The 17,548-nt window shown below is 37.6% G+C and overlaps 1 protein-coding gene across 1 annotated transcript in view; it reads right to left on the bottom strand.

Moving 5' to 3' along the window:
- FAM149A (family with sequence similarity 149 member A) overlaps window positions 1-17,548 on the bottom strand; it is a 383,311-nt gene that overhangs the window by 131,488 nt on the left and 234,275 nt on the right. The window contains exons 7-8 of the mRNA XM_053703894.1: window positions 14,495-14,682; window positions 7,839-7,993 (exon numbers count right to left, since the gene is read on the bottom strand). Coding sequence (XP_053559869.1) covers window positions 7,839-7,993; window positions 14,495-14,682 — 343 coding nt within the window. The remainder of the gene's footprint in view (window positions 1-7,838; window positions 7,994-14,494; window positions 14,683-17,548) is intronic.

Raw genomic sequence — 17,548 nt, 5'->3', positions numbered from 1 at the left:
AAACTGTAAGTGGATCTTCGGGGGTTAGTGTTAGGTTTTTTTAAGGGTTATTGGGTGGGTTTTATTTTTAGATTAGGGTTTGGGCACTTGAAAAAGAGCTAAATGCCCTTCTAAGGGCAATGCCCAACCAAATGCCCTTTTCAGGGCAATGGGGAGCTTAGTTTTTTTTTAGATAGGATTTTATTTGGGGGTTTGGTTGTGTGGGTGGTGGGTTTTACTTTTGGGGGGGTTGTTTGCATTTTTTTTACAGGTAAAAGAGCTGATTTCTTTGGGGCAATGCCCCGCAAAAAAGCCCTTTTAAGGGCTATTGGCAGTTTAGTTTAGGCTAGTTTTTTTTATTTTGATAGGGCTATTAGATTAGGTGTAATTAGTTTAAATATTTCATAATTTCTTTTTTATTTTGTGTAATTTAGTGTTTATTTTTTTGTAATTTAGTTAATTGTATTTAATTAATGTAATTTATTTAATTGTAGTGTAATGTTAGGTGTTAGTGTAAGACAGGTTAGGTTCTATTTTACAGGTAAATTTGTATTTATTTTAACTAGGTAGCTAGTAAATAGTTAATAACTATTTACTAACTAGTCTACCTAGTTAAAATAAATACAAACTTGCCTGTGAAATAAAAATAAAACCTAAGCTAGCTACAATGTAACTATTCGTTATATTGTAGCTATCTGAGGGTTTATTTTACAGGTAAGTAGTTTTAAAAAAAGGAATTATTTAGTTAATGATAGTAATTTTTATTTAGATTTATTTTAATTATATTAAAGTTAGGGGTGTTAGGGTTAGACTTAGAGTTAGGTTTAGGGGTTAATAATTTTAGTATAGTGGCGGCGACATTGGGGTTAATAACAGTAATGTAGGTTGCGGCGATGTTAGGGACAGCAGATTAGGGGTTAATAAGTGTATGTAGGTGGTGACGAGATTGGGGCAACAGATTAGGGGTTAATAATATTTAACTAGTGTTTGTGATGCAGGAGTACGGCGGTTTAGGAGTTAATATGTTTATTATAGTGGCGACGATGTCCGGAGCGGCAGATTAGGGGTTAATAATTTTATTTTAGTGTTAGCGGTTTAGGGGTTAATAGGTAGTTTATGGGTGTTAGTGTACTTTGTAACACTTTAGTTATGAGTTTTATGCTACAGATTTGTAACGTAAAACTCATAATTACTGACTTTAGATGGCGGTATGAATCTTGACGGTATAGGCTGTGCCGCTCACTTTTTGGCCTCCCAGGCAAGACTCGTAATAGCAGCGGTAGTGAAAAAGCAGCGTTATGAGTCTTTTTCACTCATAACGCAAAACTTGTAATCTAGCCGATAGTTCAAGTCAAACACCATATTCAGAATCACTCAGTTATATGTAAAACCTTTTATTTTCCCTCCTGGAATGGTCCTCTGGACTCATGTCCGCAGTGTTTTTTTCTTCTAACCTGCTGCAGAAAGCATATTAAACAAGAGGGCCCGATTAATTTCCTATAGCACTTGCTCAAGATGATGCCACGCATTCACAATAGTTTCCTTCAAGCTGACAGAGCAATGTAAACTTAAAGAGCCACTATAGTTAAAAAATTTCATGCCACAATTTGTTGGACTAGCAGCCCTGTGCATCTATGTGTTTACCACCCACAAATGGTTAAACACATAGTAGAAGTACTGCTCAGGACCTGCAAAGCACTGCTGGTCCTGAGCAGAAAATTCTGCTGATTCATTTAGCAGTACTAGTAATATAACCCAGTTGTGTAAATGGCGCTGTTGTTTGGATTCAGCGGCAGTTTACAATATTTCTACCCTTTGTGGGGGTTAAACACATAGAGGTGCAGGGTCACTAGTCTTAAAATTACAAGCTCAAAATAATTAGAGCATATAATTTCTTGACTCTAATGACCCTTTAAGCTTGAAAGACTGCACCACCTCAAGAGCTAGCTGTAGCACGTGAATAGTGTAATATGACTCCTTCTTGGCAACCTTCATTATGTTTCATGTTTATTTGACATTATAACAAATTACTGGGTAAATCCATCTCAAGTGGTCCTCATTTTTTTGAGTGATTACCTCTATGTATTGGTATTGTAAAACCACCAGTTTTTTAATTTAATTTTACCTGATTTAACCACCGCAGCCATCTTTGTGTCATGGTGCATGACAAATTTTGGTTATACAGATGTTTAAGGAAACCTCAGTATATCATCTCCTAGCTCCTTGAAACAAAACTCATGTCTAGAGGCACATTACAAGTTACATGTACATATATCGACATTTTGCACATTCTTGTTCCATAGACTTAGAACTTAAGTCCTAATGTAATTATTAAGATCATTAAAAGTCACACTTTTAGGGTCAATTTATTATGAGAAGGATTCGGGTCTCAGTCCTAAAAATTGTTAAGTGGGTACCTAGGTAAGTATATTGTGCATGTATAGAATGTTAGGTTTGAAGCTTATCTTACTTTTTTTATGGCGGTGAGAAGGTGCAATTTTATAACATTTCCCCTCACTTTCATGTTAATTATCTCTGGTGGGGGACCAAATGGGAACCTGAAATTTTTAAAGCTATAAGTCCTCTATAGTATTTTGAACTTGGGGTGTGTCAATAATAAACATAATTACTTTAAAATACTGTTCATTTTATTATGTGTTATGCTTATATTACATCTATTAATTTCTTCGCTTGAATAAAGTAGGCTGTTCCCCAGATTTCTACTAGACCTAACTCTGTAAGCAGTGAAATCTCAAACTCAAAGGCCTAGATTTAGAGTTCAGCGGTAGCCGTCAAAACCAGCGTTAGAGGCTCCTAACGCTGGTTTTGGGCGCCCGCTGGTATTTGGAGTCAGTGATTAAAGGGTCTAACGCTCACTTTACAGCCGCGACTTTTCCATACCGCAGATCCCCCTACGCCATTTGCGTAGCCTATCTTTTCAATGGGATCTTCCTAACGCCGGTATTTAGAGTCGTTTCTGCAGTGAGCGTTAGAGCTCTAACGACAAGATTCCAGCCGCCTGAAAATAGCAGGAGTTAAGAGCTTTCTGGCTAACGCCGGTTTATAAAGCTCTTAACTACTGTACCCTAAAGTACACTAACACCCATAAACTACCTATGTACCCCTAAACCGAGGTCCCCCCACATCGCCGCCACTCGATTAAAATTTTTAACCCCTAATCTGCCGACCGCCACCTACGTTATACTTATGTACCCCTAATCTGCTGCCCCTAACACCGCCGACCCCTGTATTATATCTATTAACCCCTAACTTGCCCCCCACAACGTCGCCGCAAGCTACTTAAAATAATTAACCCCTAATCTTCCGACCGCAAATCGCCGCCACCTACGTTATCCCTATGTACCCCTAATCTGCTACCCCTAACATCGCCGACCCCTATGTTATATTTATTAACCCCTAATCTGCCCCCCACAACGTCGCCGACACCTACCTACACTTATTAACCCCTAATCTGCCGAGCGGACCTGAGCGCTACTATAATAAAGTTATTAACCCCTAATCCGCCTCACTAACCCTATCATAAATAGTATTAACCCCTAATCTGCCCTCCCAAACATCGCCGACACCTACCTTCAATTATTAACCCCTAATCTGCCGACCGGAGCTCACCGCTATTCTAATAAATGTATTAACCCCTAAAGCTAAGTCTAACCCTAACACTAACACCCCCCTAAGTTAAATATAATTTTTATCTAACGAAATAAATTAACTCTTATTAAATAAATAATTCCTATTTAAAGCTAAATACTTACCTGTAAAATAAACCCTAATATAGCTACAATATAAATTATAATTATATTATAGCTATTTTAGGATTAATATTTATTTTACAGGCAACTTTGTAATTATTTTAACCAGGTACAATAGCTATTAAATAGTTAAGAACTATTTAATAGTTACCTAGTTAAAATAATTACAAATTTACCTGTAAAATAAATCCTAACCTAAGATATAATTAAACCTAACACTACCCTATCAATAAAATAATTAAATAAACTACCTACAATTACCTACAATTAACCTAACACTACACTATCAATAAATTAATTAAACACAATTGCTACAAATAAATAAAATTAAATAAACTATCTAAAGTACAAAAAATAAAAAAGAACTAAGTTACAGAAAATAATAAAATATTTACAAACATAAGAAAAATATTACAACAATTTTAAACTAATTACACCTACTCTAAGCCCCCTAATAAAATAACAAAGCCCCCCAAAATAAAAAATTCCCTACCCTATTCTAAAATACAAATATTACAAGCTCTTTTACCTTACCAGCCCTGAACAGGGCCCTTTGCGGGGCATGCCCCAAGAATTTCAGCTCTTTTGCCTGTAAAAAAAAACATACAGTACCCCCCCCCCAACATTACAACCCACCACCCACATACCCCTAATCTAACCCAAACCCCCCTTAAATAAACCTAACACTACCCCCCTGATGATCTTCCTACCTTGTCTTCACCATGCCAGGTTCACCGATCCGTCCTGGCTCCAAGATCTTCATCCAACCCAAGCGGGGGCTAGACATCCACTGAAGAAGTCCAGAAGAGGGTCCAAAGTCTTCCTCCTATCCGGCAAGAAGAGGACATCCGGACCGGCAAACATCTTCTCCAAGCGGCATCTTCTATCTTCTTCCATCCGATGACGACCGGCTCCATCTTGAAGACCTCCAGCGCGGATCCATCCTCTTCTTCCGACGACTAGACGACGAATGACGGTTCCTTTAAGGGACGTCATCCAAGATGGCGTCCCTCGAATTCCGATTGGCTGATAGGATTCTATCAGCCAATCGGAATTAAGGTAGGAATTTTCTGATTGGCTGATGGAATCAGCCAATCAGAATATAGTTCAATCCGATTGGCTGATCCAATCAGCCAATCAGATTGAGCTCGCATTCTATTGGCTGTTCCGATCAGCCAATAGAATGCGAGCTCAATCTGATTGGCTGATTGGATCAGCCAATCGGATTGAACTATATTCTGATTGGCTGATTCCATCAGCCAATCAGAAAATTCCTACCTTAATTCCGATTGGCTGATAGAATCCTATCAGCCAATCGGAATTCGAGGGACGCCATCTTGGATGACGTCCCTTAAAGGAACCGTCATTCGTCGTCTAGTCGTCGGAAGAAGAGGATGGATCCGCGCTGGAGGTCTTCAAGATGGAGCCGGTCGTCATCGGATGGAAGAAGATAGAAGATGCTGCTTGGAGAAGATGTTTGCCGGTCCGGATGTCCTCTTCTTGCCGGATAGGAGGAAGACTTTGGACCCTCTTCTGGACTTCTTCAGTGGATGTCTAGCCCCCGCTTGGGTTGGATGAAGATCTTGGAGCCAGGACGGATCGGTGAACCTGGCATGGTGAAGACAAGGTAGGAAGATCATCAGGGGGGTAGTGTTAGGTTTATTTAAGGGGGGTTTGGGTTAGATTAGGGGTATGTGGGTGGTGGGTTGTAATGTTGGGGGGGGGGTATTGTATGTTTTTTTTTACAGGCAAAAGAGCTGAAATTCTTGGGGCATGCCCCGCAAAGGGCCCTGTTCAGGGCTGGTAAGGTAAAAGAGCTTGTAATATTTGTATTTTAGAATAGGGTAGGGAATTTTTTATTTTGGGGGGCTTTGTTATTTTATTAGGGGGCTTAGAGTAGGTGTAATTAGTTTAAAATTGTTGTAATATTTTTCTTATGTTTGTAAATATTTTATTATTTTCTGTAACTTAGTTCTTTTTTATTTTTTGTACTTTAGATAGTTTATTTAATTGTATTTATTTGTAGCAATTGTGTTTAATTAATTTATTGATAGTGTAGTGTTAGGTTAATTGTAGGTAATTGTAGGTAGTTTATTTAATTATTTTATTGATAGGGTAGTGTTAGGTTTAATTATATCTTAGGTTAGGATTTATTTTACAGGTAAATTTGTTATTATTTTAACTAGGTAACTATTAAATAGTTCTTAACTATTTAATAGCTATTGTACCTGGTTAAAATAATTACAAAGTTGCCTGTAAAATAAATATTAATCCTAAAATAGCTATAATATAATTATAATTTATATTGTAGCTATATTAGGGTTTATTTTACAGGTAAGTATTTAGCTTTAAATAGGAATTATTTATTTAATAAGAGTTAATTTATTTCGTTAGATAAAAATTATATTTAACTTAGGGGGGTGTTAGTGTTAGGGTTAGACTTAGCTTTAGGGGTTAATACATTTATTAGAATAGCGGTGAGCTCCGGTCGGCAGATTAGGGGTTAATAATTGAAGGTAGGTGTCGGCGATGTTAGGGAGGGCAGATTAGGGGTTAATACTATTTATGATAGGGTTAGTGAGGCGGATTAGGGGTTAATAACTTTATTATAGTAGCGCTCAGGTCCGCTCGGCAGATTAGGGGTTAATAAGTGTAGGTAGGTGTCGGCGACGTTGTGGGGGGCAGATTAGGGGTTAATAAATATAACATAGGGGTCGGCGATGTTAGGGCAGCAGATTAGGGGTACATAGGGATAACGTAGGTGGCGGCGGTTTACGGAGCGGCAGATTAGGGGTTAAAAGTGTAATGCAGGGGTCAGCGATAGCGGGGGCGGCAGATTAGGGGTTAATAAGTGTAAGGTTAGGGGTGTTTAGACTCGGGGTACATGTTAGGGTGTTAGGTGCAGACTTAGGAAGTGTTTCCCCATAGGAAACAATGGGGCTGCGTTAGGAGCTGAACGCTGCTTTTTTGCAGGTGTTAGGTTTTTTTTCAGCTCAAACAGCCCCATTGTTTCCTATGGGAGAATCGTGCACGAGCACGTTTTTGATGCCGGCCGCGTCCGTAAGCAACTCTGGTATCGAGAGTTGCATTTGCGGTAAAAATGCTCTACGCTCCTTTTTTGGAGCCTAACGCAGCATTTGTTTGAACTCTCGATACCAGAGTTAAATTTATGGTGCGGCCAGAAAAAAACCCGCGGAGCGTTAACAGCCCTTTTACCGCCGAACTCTAAATCTAGGCCAAAATTTGTGAAAATATATATATTTCTATCTTGTACCCCACCAGAGATAATACACAAAATCGAGAGGAAATGTTAAAAAAAATTTGCACTCTTGCTATAAGAAAAAATAAGAGAAGTCTCAAGCTTGAAATGTTCTGTACACACACTATACTTACCTAGGTAATCCCTAAAAAAATAGAAAAGTGGAACGTTTAGTGATCTTAATCATTACATTAGGAATGTTTAGTGATCTTAATCATTACATTAGGAATGTTTAGTGATCTTAATCATTACATTAGGAGTGTTTAGTGATCTTAATCATTACATTAGGACTTAAGTTCTAAGTCTATGGAACAAGCAGGTGCAACATTTTTATTTATGTACATGTACCTTGTAATGTGCTCTAGACATCATTTTTTTCCAAGGAGCTAGGACCACCCGGAGTTGTGATATTTAGGTTTCCTTAAACATCTGTATAAGCAAAATTTGTCGTACACCATGACACAAAGATGGTGGCAGTGGTTAAACCAAGTAAAATAAAATTAAAAAATTGGTGGTTTTGCAATACCAATACATAGAGGTAATCACACACAAAAATGGAAAATTAAAAATGATCAAGCAACCAACTTAACAATTATTGGACCACTTGAGATGAGTGACCCTACTTCAAGTAATTCTGATGTACAATGCAGTCAGACAAATTATAAATAAACACATTTAAAATGTAAGGAATTATTGTAATGTAATTGAAATTACTTATTTGAAAATATCTGCATTTAGTTCTAGAAAACCGAATACAAATGTTTTTAACTTAGTAAGAAAACCATCTATTTCATCCATTTAATGATATCTAACAATTGTAATTTTATTACCTGAGCTGAAAAAAGGTAAGAGCCAAATGCTGCGCTTCGGGCTTCCGAACCCCTGGATGGAGGAACACTAGTTGTTTCTGAGATAATACGTGGAACTGGAATTTGAAGATATTTATTCCCCAATGCCTGAATCTTTTGAGTTTGTTTTCCGTCCTCTGTGCAAAAACGAAATGTTCTTAAACATCACTTGATTAAATCACTAGATTACACAGTAAATTAATTTATATTCACGGACAATACATATTGAGAGAGCTAATATGGTTAGAGATTAATTTGGTCACAAGGTGGCATCAAAGATTCATTTAATCTACCTGTTTTGTTATTGTTTTTTTAAAATCTTCAAATCAACCCCCCCCCCAATTGATTAAGGTTGTGAATGCTGTTTATAACCACTAACATAAGACTACAGTTTAGAATAACATAAAGGTTATATATTTATATACTCAGCTTTCAATTCCTACATAGTTGTCAATGCACCATAATAAGGTGTGACATTCTGACTGTATGAGGTTTCTCCTCCAGATCACACCATGAATCAGTAAAGTCCCACTATGCAATGAAAAAATGAGATGTCTGCAACAAGTTTACATTGGTCATATCTCAACACTAGTGTTCTCCCACATCATATGTACTGAAATGCAAATGAATTCATGCACACTATGAAATAAAAGTTCTGGTCTGTAACAAGCAAGCAAGGGATTTCTATTGTTCTATTGTTTAACAATTATGTTACAGGATTTCTTCAGCAAAACTATTGGAGTTGTTCATTACATACCAATTGTGATGTCTAAAACAAACAATCTAGCATTAAATATAATCGGCTAGATTACGAGTTTTGTGGTAAGAGGGGTGCGGTGCTAACTTGCACGTTATTGTCACCGCTCACTTACCTGCAGTGCTGGTATTACAGGTTTTTATAAACCCTGCGTTAAAAGACAAGAAGTGAGCGTAGAGCAAAATTTGCTCCATACCGCACTCCAATACCAGCGCTGTTTAAGTAAGCAGTGAGCTGGTTGTACGTGCTCATGCACGATCCTAACACCTGCAATAAAGCAGCGTAAAGCTCCATAACGCAGCAAAAGTTATGTTTACACCTAACACCCTAACATGAACCCCGAGTCTAAACACCCCTAATCTTACACTTATTAACCCCTAATCTGCCGCCCCCAATGTCGCAGCAAACCTACCTACACTTATTAACCCCTAATCTGCCGCCCTCAACGTCACCGCCACTATAATAAACATATTAACCCCTAAACCACCACACTCCTGCATCGCAAGCACTAGTTAAATATTATTAACCACTAATCTGCCGCCCTGACATCGCCACCACCTACATTATATTTATTAACCCCTAATCTGTCGCCCCTGACATCGCCGCCACCTACATTATACTTATTAACCCCTAATCTGTCGCCTCTGACATCGCCGCCACCTACATTATACTTATTAACCCCTAATCTGCTGCCCCCGACATCGCCACCACCAACATTATACTTATTAACCCCTAATCTCCCGCCCCCAATGTCGCCGCCACTTACCTACATTTATTAACCCCTAATCTGCCGCACCCAACGCCGTCGACACTATACTAAAGTTATAAACCCCTAAACCTAAGTCTAACCCTAACCCTCAGTCTTGACAAAGGCGCAGGATAGCGCTGAAACACGTAGACCATTATTCACAGAGGATTCTACTGGCTCAAAGCACAACAAACACCAAGAGGAACGCCGAAGGAACTTCCCCTTTCGACTCCCGGTTTCCCGATTGGCCCTCTGAAGTCACAAGGTACAAACAAGGTACGTGACTGGGTAGAAGGAAGTTGCCGGGAACTTAGAATGCTAGACAGCAAGGACGCTGAAACATAAATTAGAAACACTATTTTATGAATTTTAACAGGAACCGTATTGTCATATATAAGTATAAGGATTAGTATATCTGGAACTGACTTCAATTGCAGTATGAAGAGTCCATAATAAAACGGACTAACAGTGATACAAGAAAAGTGATTTACAAACATCTTTTAACATTTTTATGCATGCATAGAAGATTTTTTATACATTTTTTTGAACCTTGAATCGAGACATAATTGTGGCCACAATTTCTTATAAAAAACTGTTTTTAAATAAGAACAACTACATATCGTATATTAGAATTCAGATTAAGTATTGTTATAAATAAAAAGCATTTTCAGAGAAGTATACTGACTAGTTGCATTGAATTCTATGTATATTGAGTGTGTTAATGGGAACATTATATGAGACACTGTTTGGAAGCGCTTAGATTTATCTTTAGGAACATTATATGAGACATGTTTAGAAGCACATAGATCTATCTAAGGCACCACAATTTATTTAAGATACTGTATATAAGTTAACATATAAGTATCTAGTAAGATTGTGCTAATTAGCAAATTAGCGATTTTGAACATATATAGAGATTCAAAAGATATCCATCCCACAGCTTTTTTAGCTCTCCCCATCTCTTTCCACTTATTTATATTTGCATTTAACCTTTAGTCGGAGAATATCGGCATTTTGGGCAGCATTGTGGGTCTTTCAGGTCTAACTAAGGTAATCCATACATTTTCATATTATACCTAACCCTAACAACCCCTAACTTAAAGGTATATATAATTAAAATAAATCTAAATAAAAATTAATATCATTAACTAAATAATTCCTATTTAAAACTAAATACTTACCTGTAAAATAAACCCTAAGCTAGCTACAAAATAACTAATAGTTACATTGTATCTAGCTTAGGGTTTATTTTTATTTCACAGACAAGTTTGTATTTATTTTAACTAGGTAGAATGGTTACTAAATAGTTATTAACTATTTACTAACTACCTAGCTAAAATAAATACAAATTTACCTGTAAAATAAAACCTAACCTGAGTTACACTAACACCTAACCTTACACTACAATTAAATCAATTACCTAAATTAAATACAATTACCTAAATTACAAAAACAAACACTAAATTACACAATAAAAAACAAATGATCAGATATTTAAACTAATTACACCTAATCTAATAGCCCTATCAAAATAAAAAGCCCCCCCAAAATAAAAAAGCCTAAACTAAACTACTAATAGCCCTTAAAAAGGCCTTTTGCTGGGCATTGCCCCAAAGAAATCAACCCCCCCCACAGTAAAACCCACGACCCACACAACAAACCCCCAAATAAAATCTAAAAAAACCTAAGCTCCCCATTGCCCTGAAAAGGGCATTTAGCTCTATTGCTGCCCAAACCCTAACCTAAAGATAAAACCCACCCAATAAACCCTTAAAAAAACCTAACACTAACCCCTGAAGATCCACTTACAATTTTGAAGAGCCGACATCCATCCTCAACGAAGCTGGGAGAAGTCCTCAGCGAAGCGGCAAGAAGTCCTCAACGAAGTTGGGAGAGGTCTTCATCCAAGCCGGCAGAAGTGGTCCTCCAGATGGGCAGAAGTCTTCATCCAGACGGCATCTTCTATCTTCATCCATCCGGCACGGATCAGCTCCATCTTCAAGATATCCGACACAGAGCATCCTCTTCTTTCCGACGACTAACGACGAATGAAGGTTCCTTTAAATGACGTCATCCAAGATGGCGTCCCTTGAATTCTGATTGGCTGATATAATCCTATCAGCTAATCTGAATTAAAGGTGAAAAATCAGCCAATAGGATTGAGCTTGCATTCTATTGGCTGTGCCATTTTTTTTTTACCAGGTGGATTGATCTACAGGAAAGTGGTTGTCAACAGCACTTGTATTATGTTAGTGAATACTCTTGTATACCATCAAGCACATTTACTGAATGATAATGGGGACATTGCTAAAGTCTGGCATCTGGACACTCCAGTTTAAACTTGATTACTTTAATCCCCTAAAGGAGAAACTATTTGAATCTGTGCACTTTATATGTATATTTAATATTGATAGCTTTCTATAATATACATTATGTAACAATTTGTCTCAGCTACTTGCTACTGGGGAACACCCAGTCCGGTTTTTTGTTTTTAATATTGGCACACAATGTTCTATTTCTTTTTTTTCTATTTTTTTGTATACATTCTCTATATTTTCTTATATATATATTTATTAGGAGATGCCATAATACATCAAGTTTAAACTAAGAGCATATTTAGACACCAATAGTCCCCTAAGGAAACTCCATGTACTATGCTAGACCTGGGTTAACAAACCTTTTTCAGAGTGTGCCAAATGATGATAATCTTTTTACAAAAATTCTCTCAAGCCTCATAACTTTTTAAACTTAAAAGGAAATTTAAAAACTTTGATTTCTGCTAAACAATAGGTAAACACTAAAAGGCTATTACATTATGTAACTAAACAATCAACATAGGTTGCAGTAAGTGAACACTGTAGGATAAAAGCAAGTGCATTAGAGTCTAGACTATCCCATTTCTTTTGTAAGATGATGAGAATACATAGGTGTCCATAACATGTTGGATATATTTCCCGCCACCATTAGGAGGTCAAGAGACCTCATAAAAGCTTGTAATCCCTCCCACCTCCTCTCCCACTCAGTTTGTTCAGGCCTTTGAGGAGAGAGGTTGAGAGAGGTACTCTGCAAGCAAGATTTTATTATTTTCTATTTAACTATTTATTGGGAGCTCAGACCTGGCTTAAGACCCAGTACCCCTCTTCCATCTTTGTTCAGAGAAGACTTCACGGTAATTACTCCAAGATTCTAAATGAAGCAGGGGTAAAATAATACCTCAGTTATGGCATGGCAGTACCTTCACAAGTAAATATCTGCCATAATTGCCCTCAGGTGTCTCAGGAACCCCCGTCCCTTTGCCTCCACCTGAGGGGTTGCAGGTATATCCGCAAGTATCCTTTGCAGTATATTTACTTGCACTGAATGTGCTCTCTACAGTACTGCATCAGCATTCTGTGAGGTAGAAAGGTCTTAGCAAGCTGGTAAGATACAGTGGAGGGGTACTTCAGTCCAGGTTAATGACTCAGACACTACACACAGCCCATAACTCTCCTTTTATAGGTACTAGATAGTAGGGGGTTCACAGATTTTACACATAGTGGGTTACCTATGTGTTTAACAACAGATATTTTGGAATTCAGACTTAAAATTCCTCTTATTTTATTCCCCTGATAACCCTTAGCAGCTCTCACTATGTTTTTGACTTGGGTTCACTTTTTTTTCCTCTCAAAAACAGAAAAGCATTACTGTCTCTATAGGAAAACCACTAACTGCCTTATGCAGTTAGCGGTTCTGCACATTGTGGATGTGGCTTGGGTGGGAGATAGAGGGTGAATCAAAGAGGGACATTTATACACTTTTTGTCTGTAAAGTGTGTTTTTTGTGTCTTTACTCACAGGCTTTGGTCTGCAGTCCGTTCAGGAGGTAAGCTCCGCCTCCCCTTTGGCGCTGTTTTCTATCTCCCTCTCCAGATCAGTAGCTGGCTGATATTTGCGCAGGGACTGTCTGCAGGCACTTCAAGCTATCTGGGCCAAGTTTTAACACTTTCTTTACCCAGGAGGTTGTGAATACCATCATAGAAGCTCCTGATGGGATAAGTAGGTACATTTTTTTCTGAGGGTTAAACATTTGGGGGGGTTCTGACTTCTAGGGTCCTGATGTGTTCATATAGGCTGTTTGGTGTATTTTGGGAAATACACTTGTTACTTAAATTTTTTTAATATATCTTTATTTCCATTTACTTTCAGTTTTGCTTATTATTTTGGAGTCATAGTCATATATGTATACTCCCATCTAATATGACTGACCCATTGGAAGAGACCCCCCCAGGGAATATACTGCAGCCCAGGAACATACTGCAATCCATTATCCCTGTTTATTATAAAGAACTGTTCCTGTGGACCAAATTAACCCATTGTGTGCTAATTGTGCTCCACATCTCCAATTCACAACCCATAACTCTGTCAGCATTATTTATGTGGCTCAAGAGGATTCCACTGATTTTTATCCAGAGTTTAAAACAAGTCTTCAAAAGATTATGATGGATTATGAAGTAAGTGTAAGCAAAAATCAAGATTTACCTTGATTTACACCACCTGTAACACACAGGGTCATATTCCCCAGGCTCAATTACTACCTAGCTTACAAAGCTCTGACTCGGCTGGGTCTCTTTCTTAAGGGGTGAAATCTACTCTGAGGACACTGAACCAGTAAACTAACCAGATACTGATTCCACGTTTAGGTTTAAAGTAGTACTCGCAAAACCGAACTTCAGACTGCCTGTCGTTCCCTACACATGGCTCACATGTTATGGACATTTATGTACTCTCATCATCTTATGAAAGAAAACAGAATTTATACATACCTTTAAAATTTCTTTCTTTCTGGATGATGAGAGTCCATTGGAGCTGCCCGGATATTTGCTATATGGGCGACTTTATTTGCACCTCTTAACCCTGCTTTCTGTCTTTCCTACCTTTCCTGTCTCTCTTCTCTGCTCGGCTATACGTAAACTGAGTGGTAGAGGAGTTGGGAGGGATTAAAAGCTTTTCTGAGGCTTCTTGACCTCCTCCTGGTGGCGGGAAATATATCTCACATGTTATGGACTCCTATGGACTCTCATCATCCTGAAAGAAAGAAATTTATTAGTAAGTATAAGATCTGTTTTCTCATGTCTGCAATAAATTAGTCACTTACCAGCAGCTGCTTCCCATGATTTCAGCATAAGTTCTTGCAAGGAGTCCACAACAGCTCTCCAGACATCATCAAATACCTCGGCAGCCACTGTGTCTTTGATACAGTCATTAGGAGAGATAGGAGGAATGCCACGTTTATTCCTTTTTCGGTGAAGCTGAGCTTTCTTTTGATCCAAACCCTCATCATCACTAATAATTAAAGTAAATTTATATTTACAAGTTCAAAATATGAAATCCACAATGATGACAATCATGAGTACTCGGTGGCTTGGATTATGCTTATTATGTTTTCAATAAACCTTATTCAAGGTACATTGCAAATACCACTCCTATATGGTATATGGTAAGAAAAACATTAATATCTAATGATCTTAAAAATTAGCCTTGCTCTTTATAATAACCTACATGGCAAGGATAAATGGGATAGAAAGGTCAACACTGAAATGAGCATGAGTGCATTTACATTGTAAATTGAAACATTTATAGAGTCCACTAGCAAAAAGGCCTTTAGTAAAAGTTATTAGTGTTATTTCAGCATAATACATACATATGCTTTGAGTGCTATGTGCACAAGCATTCAAACACCACACTCTCTAAGACCAAGGGTTCTAAGAGAACTTTGATCTGTGATAGCTACTTCATTAGCTGATTTATTTAACCAGTCACTGTTAACAGGAGTTGTTCCAAAAGACTAGAATATTGCCAATGTAGTCCCTCATCATAAAAAGAGTAGTAGGGAAGATTCTGCTAACTATAGGACAGTCAGTTTGACCTCAATTGCAGGGAAATTAATGGAAACTATTTTAAAGAAAAGACTTGTCTCTTAACTTCAGACAAACAACTTAGAAGACAAAGGGCAGCATGGTTCCCCTCATTACATAATGTTTTCCTCCATATCATATCAATAACAGTTGTACGAGTTTTGTGAAAATTATTAGGAAAGCCTCTGACCCTTTTTAACCCTCTGGCAGCTTTATGGATTTTTATTTGAGCACTTTTAAAAAATATGTGTATGTCCCTTTAAGAGACTGGCTGTAGCCCTTTCTGTCAGTAAAATTATCCCACCCTTTCCATAACACAGACCATCACCTTGGGTATTAATCCCCTATGTTATGGAGGACTGTCACAATCATCATTTTACGAAAGAAAACACAATTTTTGCTTACCTGATAAATTATTTTCTTTTGGAATGATGATGGTCCACAGGCCCCGCCCATTTAAATTTTTTGGCGACAGTTCTAATGACACCTCTATAGACCCTGCTTTGCCTTTCCTACCTTTACTTCCTATACTCGGCTATACTTAAAACTAAGAAAGAGATGGGAGGGTTTTAAAGCTCTTTTATGGGTTCTTGACCTCCTCCTAGTGGCGGAAATATATCCCATATTTTATGGAGGACTGTGGACCATCATCATTCCGAAAAAAAATAATTTATCAGGTAAGCATACATTTTATTTTTGGTTATCCTGTTCATAAGAGATATTGGAAGTGGGCTTCAGGGGAAGGTTTCCTTGTTTGTTGATGATACACATTGTTGATGTAGGAGGGGTTCACCAAACGTACAGTGATGTTAAAAAACTGGAAGACTTGGCAAATAAATGGGATATGAAATTTTTATATTACCAAGATAAAAATTATGCATAAAGGATATAAAAACCTAAAGACCAATTATAGGGGCCTATTTATTAATGTGCAAGCGGACATCGATAAATGCAGACAGCATACGCTGTTGGTATTTATCATTGCACCGGCAGTTATTGTGAACTGCTGGTGCAATTCCGCCCCCCTGCAGGGGTGTCAATCAGCCTGATCGTATTCGATAGGGTTGATTTCTTAATGTATTACATTGTAGCTATTTTAGGATTGGATGAAGACTTCTGCCAGTCCGGATGTCCTCTTCTGCCCGGATAGGATGAAGACTTCTGCCGGTCCGGATGTCCTCTTCTGTCCAGATAGGATGAAGACTTCTGCCGGTCTGGATGTCCTCTTCTGCCCCATCGGATGAAGACTTCGGCCCGGCTGGGTGAAGACGACTCAAGGTAGGGAGATCTTCAGGGGGGTAGTGTTAGGTTTATTTAAGGGGGGTTTGGGTGGGTTAGAGTAGGGGTATGTGGGTGGTGGGCAGTGTTCCCTCTAAGGACAGTTTTGTGTGCAGCCCAGCAGTGAAACAGTTAACAAGAGAACCATACCTTGCCATCTGCATTGTACAGTGTTTGCTAATTGCAGGGTGTGGTTACTTAATTAACTGTTTCACTGCTGGGCTGCACACAAAACTGGCCTTAGAGGGAACACTGGTGGTGGGTTTTAATGTTGGGGGGGGTTGTATTTTTTTTTACAGGTAAAAGATCTGATTACTTTGGGGCAATGCCCCGCAAAAAGCCCTTTTAAGGGCTGGTAAAAGAGCTGATTACTTTGTAATGTAGAATAGGGTAGGGACTTTTATTATTTTTATTTTATTTTATTTTATTAGGAGGCTTAGATTAGGTGTAATTAGTTTAAAATTCTTGTAATATTTTTTTATTTTCTGCAATTTAGTGTTTGTTTGTTTTTGTAATTTAGTTTAGTTTATTTAATTGTATTTAATTGTAGGTATTTGTAGCTAATTTATTTAATTAATTTAATTATAGTGTAGTGTTAGGTTTAATTGTAACTTAGGTTAGGATTTATTTTACAGGTAATTTTGTAATTATTTTAACTAGGTAACAATTAAATAGTTAATAACTATTTAATAGCTATTGCTATTGTAAATACAAAGTTGCCTGTAAAATAAAAATAAATCCTAAAATAGCTAGAATATAATTATTAGTTATATTGTAGCTATATTAGGTTTAATTTTATAGGTAAGTATTTAGTTTTAAATAGGAATAATTTAGTTAATAATAGTAATTATTTTTTAGATTTATTAAAATAATATTTAAGTTAGGGGGGTTAGGGTTAGTGTTAGACTTAGGTTTAGGGGTTAATAATTTTAATATAGGTGGCGGCGGTATAGGGGGGGCAGGATAGGGGTTAATAAGTTTAATATAGGTGGTGGTGGTATAGGGGGGCAGGATAG

Source organism: Bombina bombina, chromosome 2 (genome assembly GCF_027579735.1).
Source record: "Bombina bombina isolate aBomBom1 chromosome 2, aBomBom1.pri, whole genome shotgun sequence".
Taxonomy (NCBI): Eukaryota; Metazoa; Chordata; class Amphibia; order Anura; family Bombinatoridae; genus Bombina; species Bombina bombina.
Note: the sequence above shows the minus strand (reverse complement) of the source record. Positions and strands in the feature narration are given on the sequence as shown.